Here is a 14,342-nt window from a genome sequence, read left to right as displayed (position 1 = left end):
GCGAATACAGCGCAGCAAGCGCTCGGTTGTTTTGCTGTCTACTCCAGACTTACAAGACGGAGCAAAGGTTAATAATGCAAATGAAGCTTAAAAGCGTGTCAAGGCCGCAGCCGTGGCACTGTAACTAGCACAAAAAACTGGGGACGTCTGTCCAATCTTTGAAAATTATTCAATTCAATAAAGTCACTCATTGTTTAAAAACGAGCGAAGTTCCAACATTTCTTTGTTGTTTCACTTTCATCTTGTTTATGTAAACAAGACAGTCAATACCCATGCTAAGACTACAGTCCTTTGTCAGCAGCATGAGCAACTTCTTTGCTTGAACTGGACAGTAGTAATGAAGCATTTGTGTGCAGTCTGACTTTATACTACTCAAGATGACAGTTACACTTTAGTTACAGATGTATAAAATTGACAGTCAAGAGAACATGTATTTTATGTATTATTTGTAAACTGTATGCTACGCATCCTTTGTCAGTGAAATTTATAACACACACACACACATCCATAAACGCACACGTGCCCGGCCCCCTTCCCACTGTGCCACCCACCCCTAAGACAGCTGATTGTTAAACATATTCCAGCATATACCACTGCTTACAATCCCCTTCCATGCTGGTCTTGAGCACAGACCAGAACCAAAAGCCCCAGGTCACAGAACTGAAAATCAAGGAAACCTTCTCTGGCCAGCGACAAGGGCTCGGGGGTTGAATCCTGGCCTTGCTGTCTACCAGCTCTGATCTTGGTCAAATGACTGACTGTCCTGGCACGCTGCAATCCTCCTCGGTAGCACAGAAGGACCATTACTTTTCTGGCCTTCTGACTGGGTAGGCTAAGTGACGGTGCTTCCAAAGTTGTAAACTGCTACACAAGAGTTAAGTACTGGGTTTTTCACCAGAAAACACTATTAAATTCAAATCACGATCAAAGTGAGCTGCCCATATGAATAACTGTTTAATGAGCATAAGGAGAAACACTCTGCACCCATCTGAATGAAGTGTAATCCCAATGTAAGGAAGATCCAACAACCCTAGACTCCAGATTTGACAGAAGGATTAGGAGAACAGGAACAGATCCTCTGATATAACTTATAAAATTTATCTTCTGAAAAGAATAATATAAACCTTCAAGGAGATGTAATGAAGAGAAGCATTCACCCACAATCCCACAGTCCTCGCACTCACACACTCCAGCGGTATGTCCAAGCTCCCACCTGCTGATACAGCAGCACGTGTGGTGCACACACAAGTATGTTTTAAGGCGTCAGATTACTGCAAGTGCCATGGTCTTACTATTGATAACGCCTGATGGCAGGGAGCAGGGCCCACTGGACCAGAGCTCCTCATCCAGCCTCCTCAGGGAAGCATCCAGCCGCTGGACCCGGCCCAGCCGAGATGGGATGTGGTCAGAGGAAGTCTGCCCATAACCCACGCCGACCTACCTGCATCACAAACTCTCTGCGGCGTGGGAGGCCTCGCTCCGTCAGAAGCATGTACTCCGGCTCCTTCTCCTTTTTCGCCTGTTGGATCTGGGCCAGCCTGCTGATCGGGTTCATCCCCTGGCCATAGTCTGTGCTGCTCTGTAGCTGAGGAACAATTAACGTAAAATCCACGTGCCATGTTAATCGCAGAAAGGACTTTGCCAACTTAGAGATCGGGACGTGACAAGAGATTACTTTTATGCTGATCTAAGGGCCCGAATTAATCAGACCTTTTTAAAACTTTTTTAAAGTTAAAAGATGCTCAGTGACTTTCTAGGATTGCACTGAGGTTGACTTTTTTAAAAGTCTTCCTGGCAAACCAACATCAGTATTTCACTACGAGCAGACAACTATCGTTAATGTCTGCTTTTTGACAATAAATTACAACTTCACAATGGAGAAAAGAAATACAGAACACTATTCCTAAAACTCCCCTGAAAGTCTGTTATAAAGATGGGTCCCCAGCTTTCTTAGCAATGATTCAACATCCAAAAACTATTTTTAAAAACCCCAAGCTGACACCCAAGAACCCCGCCGTTCCTTCCCAGTGGCCACCTTCAGCGCCACAGAATCCTCACCCACAGACTCACGCGGATACGAAGAGCAGAAAGGAAAGTGCAGCAGTGAGCAGAGTGCTCGCCTTTGTGTCCTGACCTTGACACAGCATCAAACTACAGCTGACCCTTGAGCAGCAAGGGTCTGAGCCGCCAGGTCCATGCACAAGCGGGTTTTTCTTTTTCTTTCTTTTTGATAAATACACTATAGTATAGTATACTCAATGTATTTTCTCTTCCTCACGACTTCCTTAATAATGTTCTTCTCTCCCGCTTACTTTATTGTGCAAATACAGCATAGAATACACATATGTATATAACAATATACAACACATAAAATGTGTTAATCGACCATTTATATTATTGGTAAGATTTCTGGTCAACAGGCTATTAGTGGTTATGCTCCTAGGGAGTCAAAAAGTTAAACCCTGGTCTTCCGCTGTGTGTGTGTGTGTGTGAGTGTGTGTTGGGGGGGGGGGGGCGGGGGGCGGTCGGCAACCCTAACCCCTGTGCTGTTCAAGGGTCAACTCGTATTGACAGTCGTGACAGAGCAGACCCTAGTATCCCTAAATATGCCCGAATGGACTCCTGCCCCTTCTCTGGGTGGGGAGGAGGGGGCAGGTCCACTGACACGGCTTAAAAAAATCCCAAAGAATCAGGTGGTGTTTGGTGAAACGTCTCACCCGTCCGCCTGTCCCCAGACGTCTTTCCTCCACACTCACACCAGTGCCAGGGGTGGTGAGGTGGAGCGAGGACGACTTCGCCGTCCTGTCTGCAGACGCCACTCCTGCGGTCACACCCTCATCCGCAGATGTGTGCGCACACCTGCGGGGGCCCCACCGACCCCACCCCAGCTCGGGGTCGCGTCCGCCTGACAGGGAGTGCTCCCGGGAGAGCTGCACGTGGAGGCCCCGGCGCCCGGCCTGGCAGGTGGCACGTCAGCGGCCATCTGCTGTCACTAGGATCCGCCACCTAGTGAGCCTTCTGAAGCCCCCAGCCGTCTGTGGGCAACGGAAATACCCTCTTCGTTCGGGAAGGTTCTTACCCTGACTATGGATTTTGTTTTCTTTTTGATTCTGGGCTTCACTCGCTCGACTGTGGGCAGGGGTGGCAACTTCTTCAGCTCCTCAAGAACAGCTATGGCAGCATTTTTCTTCGAAATCTTCTTGCTCTTCCCTTCACCTTCTCCCACAAACTCCCCGACTGACACCTTGGTCACGAAGCTCTTCATGTGGGGGGGGCCACTCTCCCGGGCAACCTGGTTTAGAGGGAAAGACTGAGCGAAAGCGCGACAGACACCTCCTGCAAGCGGCAGGGCACGCTGCTTAGCGCACTACCTCCAGGGAAACACCGGCCAAGGGGAGTTTCGGTAAGACCCGTGAAATGAAGGGAGCACACGCGTCAGCAAAAGGAAACAGTGATAACCCCGAATGCTCTTCTCCCCTTGTTCGTTATTTTCCAGACTTCTTAATATTCTTGGGTCTGATCAGTCCCACTTAGCATCAAAGAAATGGGAAGCAAGTTCTGCTCCCCTCCTCCTAGCACAACGGCTCCCATCTGTGTCCCCAGGTCACAGACTGCTCTGAGTTTGGGGAGACCCACTGCAAATGGCAGGAAGGCAGCCGTCCCAGCCAAGCCCAGAAATAACTGCGACATAAAGAGTTCAAGTTTAATATCTGCTCTGAGCCTCAAGCCAAGACTGAGCTTATTAAATACTGGCTGCTATGCATCCAGCCACAAAAAAGAACGAGAAACTTCTAAGCACTGGCAGGGATTTCCAGTACACAGTAAGAAAAGCAGAAACTGCAAAAGAGTTTATATAGTACCTAACTTTTGTGTTAAAGAAAAGATTTGTATATACACACTTATATGTAAACAGACACACACGTGTGTTTATATACTTATTTTTGCAAAAAGAAACACAGGATGGATAAAGCAGAAACCAACAGAATTAGTTCCCTACAGCGAGTGGGAGGGATTGGGGTAGAAAGGGGACAGCATGATACTACTGAATGTATCTTTGTGCATAGTTTTGACTTTTGGTTTTACATGTTAAAATATAAAAAATAAGTCCACAACGATGAGAGAGAAACGTTAAAATTGAGTATGAACAGAAACCTAAGTATAAAGTTATTCCAGGAACACACAGAGGGAAAAGAGAAACTGACTCCAGCTTACATTAGCTCAGATGGTCTTGAAAAGAACAGCTAAGTTAGAGGACTCACACTACCAGATTTCAAGACTTCCCATTAAGTTGCAGCAACCGTGCCCTCACGGTATTGTTTACGGGCAAAGAAAGAGATCAATAAAATAGAACAGAATGCAGAAACAGACCTGCACACATATGGTCTCGTGATTTCTGGCAAACACACCACAGCGCACCAAAAGTCTTTTAAATAAAAAAAGCAACTAGATATCCTCATGGGAGAAGCACAGTCTCAAACTCCACCACAAACAGGTAACTGGAGCCGGAACACAGGCCCAAATGTGAAAGCTCAAACTATAGAGCTCTCCAAAGTAAACAGGAGAACAAGTCATGACCATGAGAGTAGCAAAGAGCTCTTGAAAGCACAAGGTACCAGCCATAAGGAAAACAAAACTGAAGGTCTTCGAAATTAAAAACTGCTCGTCACGGGGTGCCTGAGTGGCTCGGTCGGTTGAGTGTCCGACTTCGGCTCAGGTCATGATCTCACGCTCGTGAGTCTGAGCCCCGCGTCAGGTTCTGTGCTGACAGCTTGGGGCCCGGAGCCTGCTTCACTCTGTGTCTCCCTCGCTCTCTGCCCTCCCCCGCTTGTCTTCTCTCTCTCTCAAAAAACAAAAACAAAACCAAAACTGCTCATCAACAGATGACGTGTAAAAAATACAGGGAACCCATAGAAGGGGAGAGAGTATTTGCAACATGTGTACCTGACAGAGGATTTATACCCAGAATACTGAAAGAACGCCTCAAGTGAACAGTAAAAAGACCAACTACCCAATTAAAGAACACCTGACCACACACGTTACAAAACAAGATCTCCAAGTGGCCAATAAGCATGTGAAAAAGTGATCACCGTTTGTCATCAAGGAAATGCAAACTGAAACCACAATGCAATACTATAATATCCACACCCCCCAAATGGCTGAAATCAAAGCAACTGAGAGTATCGAGTGTTCACAAGGATACAGAACAGCTGGTGGGAGCATATACTGTACGACCACTTTGGGAAACAGCTTGACAATTTTTATTGAACACCTGCCCTGGGCCTTGGCAATTCTGGGTGCACATGTACACAAGAAGACTTGGTTTTATATTTTATACACAATGGTTCCTAAAGTGGAAACAAGTCACATGTCCATCAACAGGACAATGGATAAACACAATTTTACATTCACATGGTGAAATGCCACATAGAAAAAAACTACTGACACACGCAGATGAGACTCAACATCAAACTATCCATATCATATCATTCTATTTACGTGAGGTCCAAGAACAAAGAAAATGAAGCTATAGTTATATCAGAAAGAGCTTCTTCTGGGTGGGTAATGTGAAAAGGGCACAGGGACGGTTGGAGGTTACAGGAGCCCTCCAGATCTGGACCCAGGCGGTGAGTCTCGGGCTTGTACAGAGGTAAAATCGAACGGGCTGTGCACAGAAGACATGCGTACCTGCCTGCAGAGAAAGCTTGTTTCACCAGACCGATGGCAGGAGATCTAAGTATGAAATTCGGAATGGAGAGGAAGAGCCTATGATGCTGGACTGAAGTGAAGGTACATACAGGGATCTTCTAGAGTTACCTGCCCACAAGGCCTCGAAGCGAGGACTCTCCTTCCGGCAGCAACCAGCACGCCTGGCACCCCTTGCTGGTCCCCACGTGCCACTCTCTGTGGAAGGGACCCAGGGCTCCTCGCAGAACAGCTGGGGCCATTTCTGTTTGAATTTCCATTTCCACTGGCACCAAAGCTTGAGCGGGGCAAGTTCAAAGCTAAAACGTTTTGTTGCACCAGAAGGTAGTATGTTCACTCAGACTCTGAAGAGGGGTGGTGAGGAGCACGTGTGCAGGGATGACGAGGCCCACAAACAGGAGAGGAAGAAAACACCTCACAGCACACAGAAAAACTGTAACTCAAAATGAATCATGAACCTCAATTTCAGAGCTGAAACGACGAAACTTCTAGAAGAAAACACAGGAGTATGACCTTCGGTGAGGCAAAGGTAGCTAAGGTTGCACAAAACCACGACAAAACATAAAAGAAAAATTAGGCAAAGGCGACCTTGCTAAAATCTCTTTGCTGTTTGGAAGATACTGTTTAAAAAATACGAAGGCAAGTCACGTGCTGGGAAAAAGTATTTGGAAAATACCTATCCGATAAAAGGGTTGTATTCAGAATATGTAGATAACCCCCAAAACTCAAAAATAAAAAACTCAGTAATAAAACTGACAGAAGGTGTGAACAGACGCTCCCCCAAGGGAGACGCGCAGATGGCAAAGCAGCGCAAGAAAGACGCTCGGCATCACCGGGCCGCACGGAGCCCCAACTGCACCGCCACCGGTTGCTACCGCACACCTGCCAGAAGGACCGAGTCTTTGTAAACGGACAACACCAGGTGTCGGAGGGGACGCAGAACGACGACGACACCCCCACACGGCCGTGGGGAAGGACGACGATACCCCCTCTCCGGAAACAGTTTGACAACATCTTGTAAAGTTAAAGATACACATTTATCATGCAACCCAGCAAATTCAATCCCAAGTTTTTACTCAAGAGACACGAAAACACGTCTCTACAGACGTGCATGTGCGTTTACGGTAGCTCTACTCACTGTCACCAACAACAGAAGCAACCCAAATGTTCTTCAACAGGGCGCAACTGGGAACTCCTCGAGCAATAAACACAGAAACTACTGATCTGTGCAACAAGGACACTCGAGACCTGTGTTAAGGTAAAGCAGCCAGACAAAAGGCAATAATCCCATTTTGTAATTCCATTTGTGTCACGTTGTGTGTGACAAGAGCAGAACCGTGGGGACAGAAAGAGGCCAGCGGTTGTCTGAGGCCGAGGACGGAGGAGAGGGACGGGCTGTGAAGGGAGTCAGGGCAGCTCTGTGGTGAGAGAAGTCTCAGGTGGTGACTGCAGCACTGTTTACACAACTATCTACATTCATCAAAACACATCAAAGCATATGCCGGAGTAGGGAGAATTCTACTGCATGAAAATCACACCTCAAAAAAGCTAACCCCTCACTTCCAATAACATCCCATAGGAGAACGTCAAAGGACACAGGAGCCAGCTGAATGGCAATGGGAGTATCAACACGAACGGTGATAATAACGATCTATGGTTTTCTTTCTTCTCTTTTTTCTTTTTAAAAATGTTTATTTTTTGTGAGAGCGTGCGCGTGCACACAAGCGAGGGAAGGGCAGAGAGAGAGGAAGAGACAGAGAATCCCAAGCAGGCTCTGTACTGTCAGAGCAGAGCCCCATGTGGGCTTGACCTCACGAACCTTGCGATCATGACCTGAGCCGAGATCCAGCCGGATGTTCAACCAACTGAGCCACCCAGGCACCTTCTTTTTTTTAAAATGTAAGCTCCAAGGATCAAGAGTCACACGCTCCACCGACTAAGCCAGCCGGACACCCCCTAATGACTGACGACAATAATGAACATCTTGAATAAAAAAGCAGCAGCGGACCTCTGCTAATATAAATTAATGTCGTGCAAGGTTCTTCATGTGGAATGTCAGCCTGCAAATGCAGAAAATGTACCATAGTAGTCCCTGATGCCAGGAAGAATGATCAATGACTAGATTCATTGGGGAGGTCTCTTAGGGAACAACCTTCAAGAGGCTCCTCGAAGGTTATGAATTACAAAGAGAAAGTCTCCTAAGGTGAAGCATCTGATGTAAACCAAGGAAACAAGTGTCACTAACACAGTAAAATGCCTTCATGTGATGCTCACTTCTGTGGGTTTCCTGCCCAAAAAAATGCATAACCTGAAACTAATCATGAGGAAACAATCAGACCAAATTGAGGGGCATTCTACAAAGTAACTTTTAAAACTGTCAAAAAAAAAAGGGGGGGGGGGGCTGAGGAACTGTTCCAGATGAAAGGGAAACCAAGAGACGCCTCTACTCGACTCAGGGTGTGATCCTGCACTGGATACCACAAGAAGAAAATACTTTCTGTAAAGGATACGACAGGGACAGGTGGCAAAATGTGAATATAGGACATACGTTACGTAAGAACTACAGCAATGCTCAAGTTCCTATATTTGATGATTAGATTGTGGTTATTTAAGATAATGTCCTTGTCCCTAAAAGATACTTGCTGAAATATTATGAATCATGCTATCTGCCACTTGGTCTCCAATGATGCAGCAAGAGCAAGAACAGGTAGAAAATAAAATATGTATATTGACAGAAAGAAAAAACAAATGTAAAATGTTAATCATTAAAAAATCTAAGTGAAGGCTAAATTCACTGTCCTTCCAACTTTTCCACAGGTTTGAAGTCTTTCAAAATAAAATATTCAAGAAGTGGCTAGGAAAACCAAGTAAGCCCAAGAAACAGCGGTGCTGTGCTCCCAAGGTGAGGACAAGCAGCCCCTCAGAGAATGGCCTTCACTGCCCCCCAAAGGAAGGGGTCTGCTGAGAGGGACCAGCTGACACCTGTACCAGCAGATGGACTTGACAGAGCTCCCAATCGCCCCCCACTCACCACCTCCCACCGCCTGGATCTCGCTTCAAACGCACCAGCTTCAAATGAATGCTTCAGACGCACAGCCCCACCCTGGCCCTTCGGGCAACCATTTTCATCGGCTACTCATATCACATCATGATGCCACCAATCTAAATATGGAGCTTCACCTCCAATGGATTTAGTGTGATGAGGTCACAACTGCCTCCCAGTGACTTTATCAATCAACACCATCACATTTTGTAACTAAAACTATGTATTTTATCAAAAGTCAAGCTATATACATTTTTCCTAAAGAACTGTAGGAACAGCTCCTCTTTTCTCCTATTAAATACTTCTAACCCAGTTTTCTACGTGACAGGTTTGACTATTAAAAACTTAGTAAAAAAAAAAAAATAATAATAATAATAACAACTGTTCTGGGGCACCTGGGTGGCTCAGTCGGTTGAGTGCCCAACTCTTGATTTCGGCTGATCCCAGGTCATGGGATTGAGTCCCACATTGGGTTCTATGCTGAGTGTGGAGCCAGCTTAAGATTCTCATTCATTCATTCATTCATTCTCTCTCTCCCCCTCCCCCTTTCCTCTCCCCCTTGGGTATGCACACGCTCACTCTCTCCAAAATTTTTTTGAAAATTATAAAAAAAAATAATAAGTAACTGTTCATTCATTCATTCATTCAATAAGTATTTCCCGAGCATCCGTTATGTGCCAGGCAATCTTCCAAGTGCAAGAGACAGAACTGTGGGAAAGAAAAAATGAAAGCCCTTACTCAATCTAACAATGGAAGCAATATGAACCTTTGATATAGGAGTTATTTAACATAAGTACTCACATTAACAAATTCCATGCCACCAACACACACTGTTAAGGTCTTAAATTACCTTGTAAGATATTTACCCACCAGAGGGCACTCCCATTTCTTTTCTGTGACTCCTTGACTGTTCCTGGGTATAGGTTACATATTCCTGAACAGAAGTCTGAAATCTAAACAGAGTGGAAGTGGGGCAGAAGCAATCTGGTCTCCAATTCCCACAGATGTGGCATTCCTTCACTAAGGTTCCAGAAAGCTCTGTGACTCTCAAGGCAACGACTAGCATGAAAAGGTGGCAAGCTTCACAGGGAACCAGGGTCCTGGCACCAGAAGTCACCTCTGTGATCTTGAGGTGACCTGCGAAGCTAGGCATCCCCCGCCCAACAATCATGACACCCCTTCTATAATCTCTAAAAATCCATTCTCATGCTTCACTAATCCTTCACCAGGAAAAAAAAAAGGAGTATTTCTTCCCTTTCCCGCAACAGGTACACAGGGAGACCTTGTGGCTTTTTGGAACGAAGCTCCCACCTAGTTCCCACTCAACAACCAGCCCTGTTATTCTGTGTATCTCATTTCTCCCCAGCCCCACTCCCAACAGATGAGGAAGGGCTAGAAGGGATATAGAGCCAGGTGACAAGATACAGCCCTAGATCCATCTGGGGCTCTGCTCAGGGAGGCGGACAGTATAAACCAGGTCCTGCCTGCCAGGGTGAGGCAGGGATGGGTGTAAGGGGATGCAGGATGGCCCCATGATCCAAGTGGAACTTCCCATCCCACCTGTGTCCCATGGCAGGCCGGGAAGCAATGCTAGGTAGAAGTCAGAAATCATCATCATGCAGCTGACAGATTAAGGCCTGAACTCAGGAGCCAGTGTAGGGCACGAGCACATTAATAAGAGAAGGTATATATGTTATAAAGGCCAGGCATGAATTTGGGGATCACTTGTAACTGCAAAAATGCTACATAATTATTTTACAGGATAATAAACTTCAAGGAGTCTTTAAGAATAGGACAAAATAAATTGATGAACCACTTAAAATTGTTTTAAGCAAATGCCCCACCTCACATTACATTTGCTTAGAGAAACAATGTACAAGTATAAAGCATTTTGAAAAACTAAATATAGTCTTTGTAACTCTAAAAGACCAAAGCATTGACAAAGAATTTTGCATTGTATATAGTAAAACACAACCTTGCATAACCAAGCATGGAAATCAAAAGGAATTGCAAAGAATTCACCATGTCAGACCACTAATGGAAACTTAACCTCCCTTACCTGCCTAGTCTATCTGGACTCACTGGGTCTTTGAAGGAAACATATACTAAATGTATCTCATTTTCCATTTTGAACTAACAACCTATTAATTATTTTTAGACCATAAAGTCTCTAACAACAAATGAAGTTATTAGAGTGGTGAATTAGAGGGCAAAAGCTACACAAGGATGAAACTGATGTTTTTCTTTTTTAAATATTTATTTTGAGAGAGAGAGTGTGTGCAAGCTGGGGAGGAGCAGAGAGAGAGAATCTCAAGCATCAGCACAGAACCTCATGCGGGGCTCGATTTCACAAGCCATGCTACCATGACCTGAGCCGAAACAAAAAGTTGGCCAAGTAACGGACTGAGCCACCCAGGTGCCGCAAAACTGATGTCCTTTTTAACAACTACACTGTACAATTTCTAGGGACTCTTAGGGAGGTTAACATTTTGCGAGTAATAGAGTCTTCTGAAAACAATGGATCCTGTCTCCGGAATACACATGAGAACATAAACACAATATTCTTCAGAACCATTCCAGGAGCTTGACCGACCTACCGAGACCTTCCAAGGACTGTGTGGAGGGACATGGCTGTCCCTAAATTAATGACCCCTAAAAGAAGAGAATCGATACTGCTTTTTGGCTAAATATAAAGTCTGAATCTTAAATCTGAAGGTTCACATGTATGTGATGATTACTCCAATGTTTTTTAGGGGAAAAAAAAATTCCAATGATGAATGCCAACAGTGTTTTCCAAACGAGTCGTACATGTAAAACAAGCTTACCTCAAAATTCACAGGCAAGTTCCGTTTAAGTGCAATCTCAAACACTTGACTTATTTCAGATTTATTGAGATTTTCTTCTTCTGATTCTCTTCCATTCACCTAAAGGAAGAAAAATTGTTTAGTAGTGAACTGTTATGAAAAAACATCAACACCCCAGCTCTGATAAACCTTAAAAGCACTGAACCTTAGCTGTATGGAGTGAGCACTAACCCGGTGAGCAAGGCCGCTTGTGTGCCGTGTGTCAGTGAATTTAAAAGGTTAAAAAAAAAACAAAACAAAACACAAACAATCTGGGTCAGCTTGTACCTCGTAAATCCACCATAAACAATCCACACCTAACAGACTCTGGCACAGCCACACCACAGCTGCTCAGGAAGAGGGACGGACTTCCAAAGCTTTCCTTGAGGACTGGCAAGCTACCTTTCGGAAAGAGTCAGAATACAGACAGATCTGTGAGGGACATGGCAAGTCCAAATTAGAAGTCTCTCCACTTAAGTATGCAGGCTTCTTATTTGGACACAAAGTCCCTGGAAATCCACTTTTTTAAAAACAAGGATGCAGTGCAACAAATTACAAAACTGCATACAAAATCTCGCACTTCCTGCTGCCAGCAAAAACGCAGGTGCAAACTAATGAGGTCTGCTGAACAAAGGCTGAGACTATCTTTCTAACAAGGTTCACTTACAGTCCAGTCCCCCAGCCAGAGCTGGGATTAGACAGGGCAGAGATCTTCTCTGTGCAAACTGACAACACGGATTCTAGATGTGCGGTAGTGATAATGAGAATCCAGATAAGCTCAGTAATAGCAACACCCCCTCCCCCGCCAAGTCATGGCTAGAGAGCTGAATTTTCCTTCGTATTATTGAGACTCTTTAATCAAGGAATTTGTACAATCCTATTTCCAAGATTAGAACTTTCGGACAAGAACTTGTGGCTAAAACTGCTGAAGAGGCAAAACGTAGGACTATCCAGGATTGTATCTGTTGTGCATTTCCCTATGTTTATCAGATACATCTTATACCTACATTGGATCAGTATTTCAAACTACAACTAAAAGAAATGAAACCCTAAGTTAAAAAACATTAATACAATCAAGAATATAATCCTGTACAAGTAAATTTATCCCAGACACTCTAATTCTTTCTCTCCTTCCATGATGATGATGTTCTTCCCACTTCACTCTCTGCCTAGTCAAAACTATTTGCACAGCATTTCTGGTGCCTTTTTAACCTAAAAATACTTTTCTTCTTGCTTAAATCCTAAGCAGAAAGAGGGCCTGACTTTTTATGAGTGAATCCTTACAGCCAGAAATCTTCAAGCAAGACACCACAGAAGTTTGGTTTGAAATAAATTCATCCATTCATTCATTCGTTCATTCTTGAGAGCGCACATAAGCTTGGGAGGGAAAGGGGGAGGGAGAAAGAGAATCTTAAGCAGGCTCCACACCTAGCACAGAGCCTGAAGCCAACGTGGGACTGGATCTCATGACAGTGAGATCATGACCTGAGCCGAGATCAAGAATCGGACGCTTGACCAACTGAGCCACCCAGGCGCCGCTGAATTTTGTCTTTTAAATAGGTTTTAAACATAAAGCCCCACCCTGTATTTTTTAGAAGTATGTTCAATAAGGGCGCCTGGGTGGCACAGTCGGTTAAGCGTCCGACTTCAGCCAGGTCACGATCTCGCGGTTCGTGAGTTTGAGCCCCGCGTCGGGCTCTAGGCTGATGGCTCGGAGCCTGGAGCCTGTTTCCGATTCTGTGTCTCCCTCTCTCTCTGCCCCTCCCCTGTTCGTGCTCTGTCTCTCTCTGTCCCAAAAATAAATAAAAAACGTTGAAAAAAAATTAAAAAAAAAAAAAAAAGAAGTATGTTCAACAAATGGTGCTTAGGAAAAGAGATCTCCTGGGGGCACCTAGGTGGCTCAGTTGGTTGGGCTTCTGACTTCGGCTCAGGTCATGATCTCGTGGTCTGTGAGTTCGAGCCCCGTGTCAGACTCTGTGCTCACAGCTCAGAGCCTGGAGCCTGCTTCAGATTCTGTCTCCCTCTCTCTCTCTGCCTCTCCCTGGCTTGTGCTCTGTTTCTGTCTCTCAAAAATAAGTAAAAACATTTAAAAAAAATTTTTTAATAAAAAAAAATGTCCACATTAAAAAAAAAACAACACAAAAAATTAACTCAAAATGGATCTAAGACCTAAATGTAAGAGCTAAAATCGTAAAATTCTTGGAAGAAAGTATCTGGACACTGGATGTGGCAGTGACTTTCTGGATATGAGACGGAAAGCACAGGAAACAAAAGAAAAAGCAGATAAACTGGACTGCACTGAAACCGAACACTTCCGTGCATCGAAAGTAAAGACAACCCACAGATGGGAGAAAACATATGCAGACCACATATCTGATAAAAAATTAATACCCAGAACGTATAAACAATTCAATTTAAAAATGGGAAAAGGACCTGAATAGACATTTCTCTGAAAAAGACAGAAAAATGGCCAAGGACTACATGCAACAGTGCTCAGCATCACTCATCACTGGGGAAATGCAAGTCAAAACCACAGTGAGACACCCTTCACACCCTAAGAATGCCCACAGAAAATAACAAGTATTAGCGAGGTCGTGGAGGAAACCTCAGGCCTTCCTGGACGGAGTGTAAGATAGGCCAGCCTTTGTGCGAAACAGTCGGGTGGTTCCTCAAAAAGTTAAACAGATTTACAGTATGATCCAGAATTACACTTTTAGATATATATACTTGAAAGAACTAAAAGTAGGGACTCA

At 44.7% G+C, this 14,342-nt stretch overlaps 1 protein-coding gene across 17 annotated transcripts in view; it reads right to left on the bottom strand.

Annotated features, from left to right (window-relative positions):
- The window catches only part of STAU1 (staufen double-stranded RNA binding protein 1), an 82,647-nt gene that overhangs the window by 6,186 nt on the left and 62,119 nt on the right, over positions 1-14,342 (bottom strand). For all 17 annotated transcript variants that reach the window (XM_043553706.1, XM_043553719.1, XM_043553723.1 and 14 more), the window contains 3 exons: positions 11,572-11,670; positions 3,080-3,292; positions 1,442-1,585 (listed from right to left, as the gene is read on the bottom strand). In XM_043553706.1, coding sequence (XP_043409641.1) covers positions 1,442-1,585; positions 3,080-3,292; positions 11,572-11,670 — 456 coding nt within the window. The remainder of the gene's footprint in view (positions 1-1,441; positions 1,586-3,079; positions 3,293-11,571; positions 11,671-14,342) is intronic.

Source organism: Prionailurus bengalensis, chromosome A3 (assembly GCF_016509475.1).
Source record: "Prionailurus bengalensis isolate Pbe53 chromosome A3, Fcat_Pben_1.1_paternal_pri, whole genome shotgun sequence".
NCBI lineage: Eukaryota > Metazoa > Chordata > Mammalia > Carnivora > Felidae > Prionailurus > Prionailurus bengalensis.
Note: the sequence above shows the minus strand (reverse complement) of the source record. Positions and strands in the feature narration are given on the sequence as shown.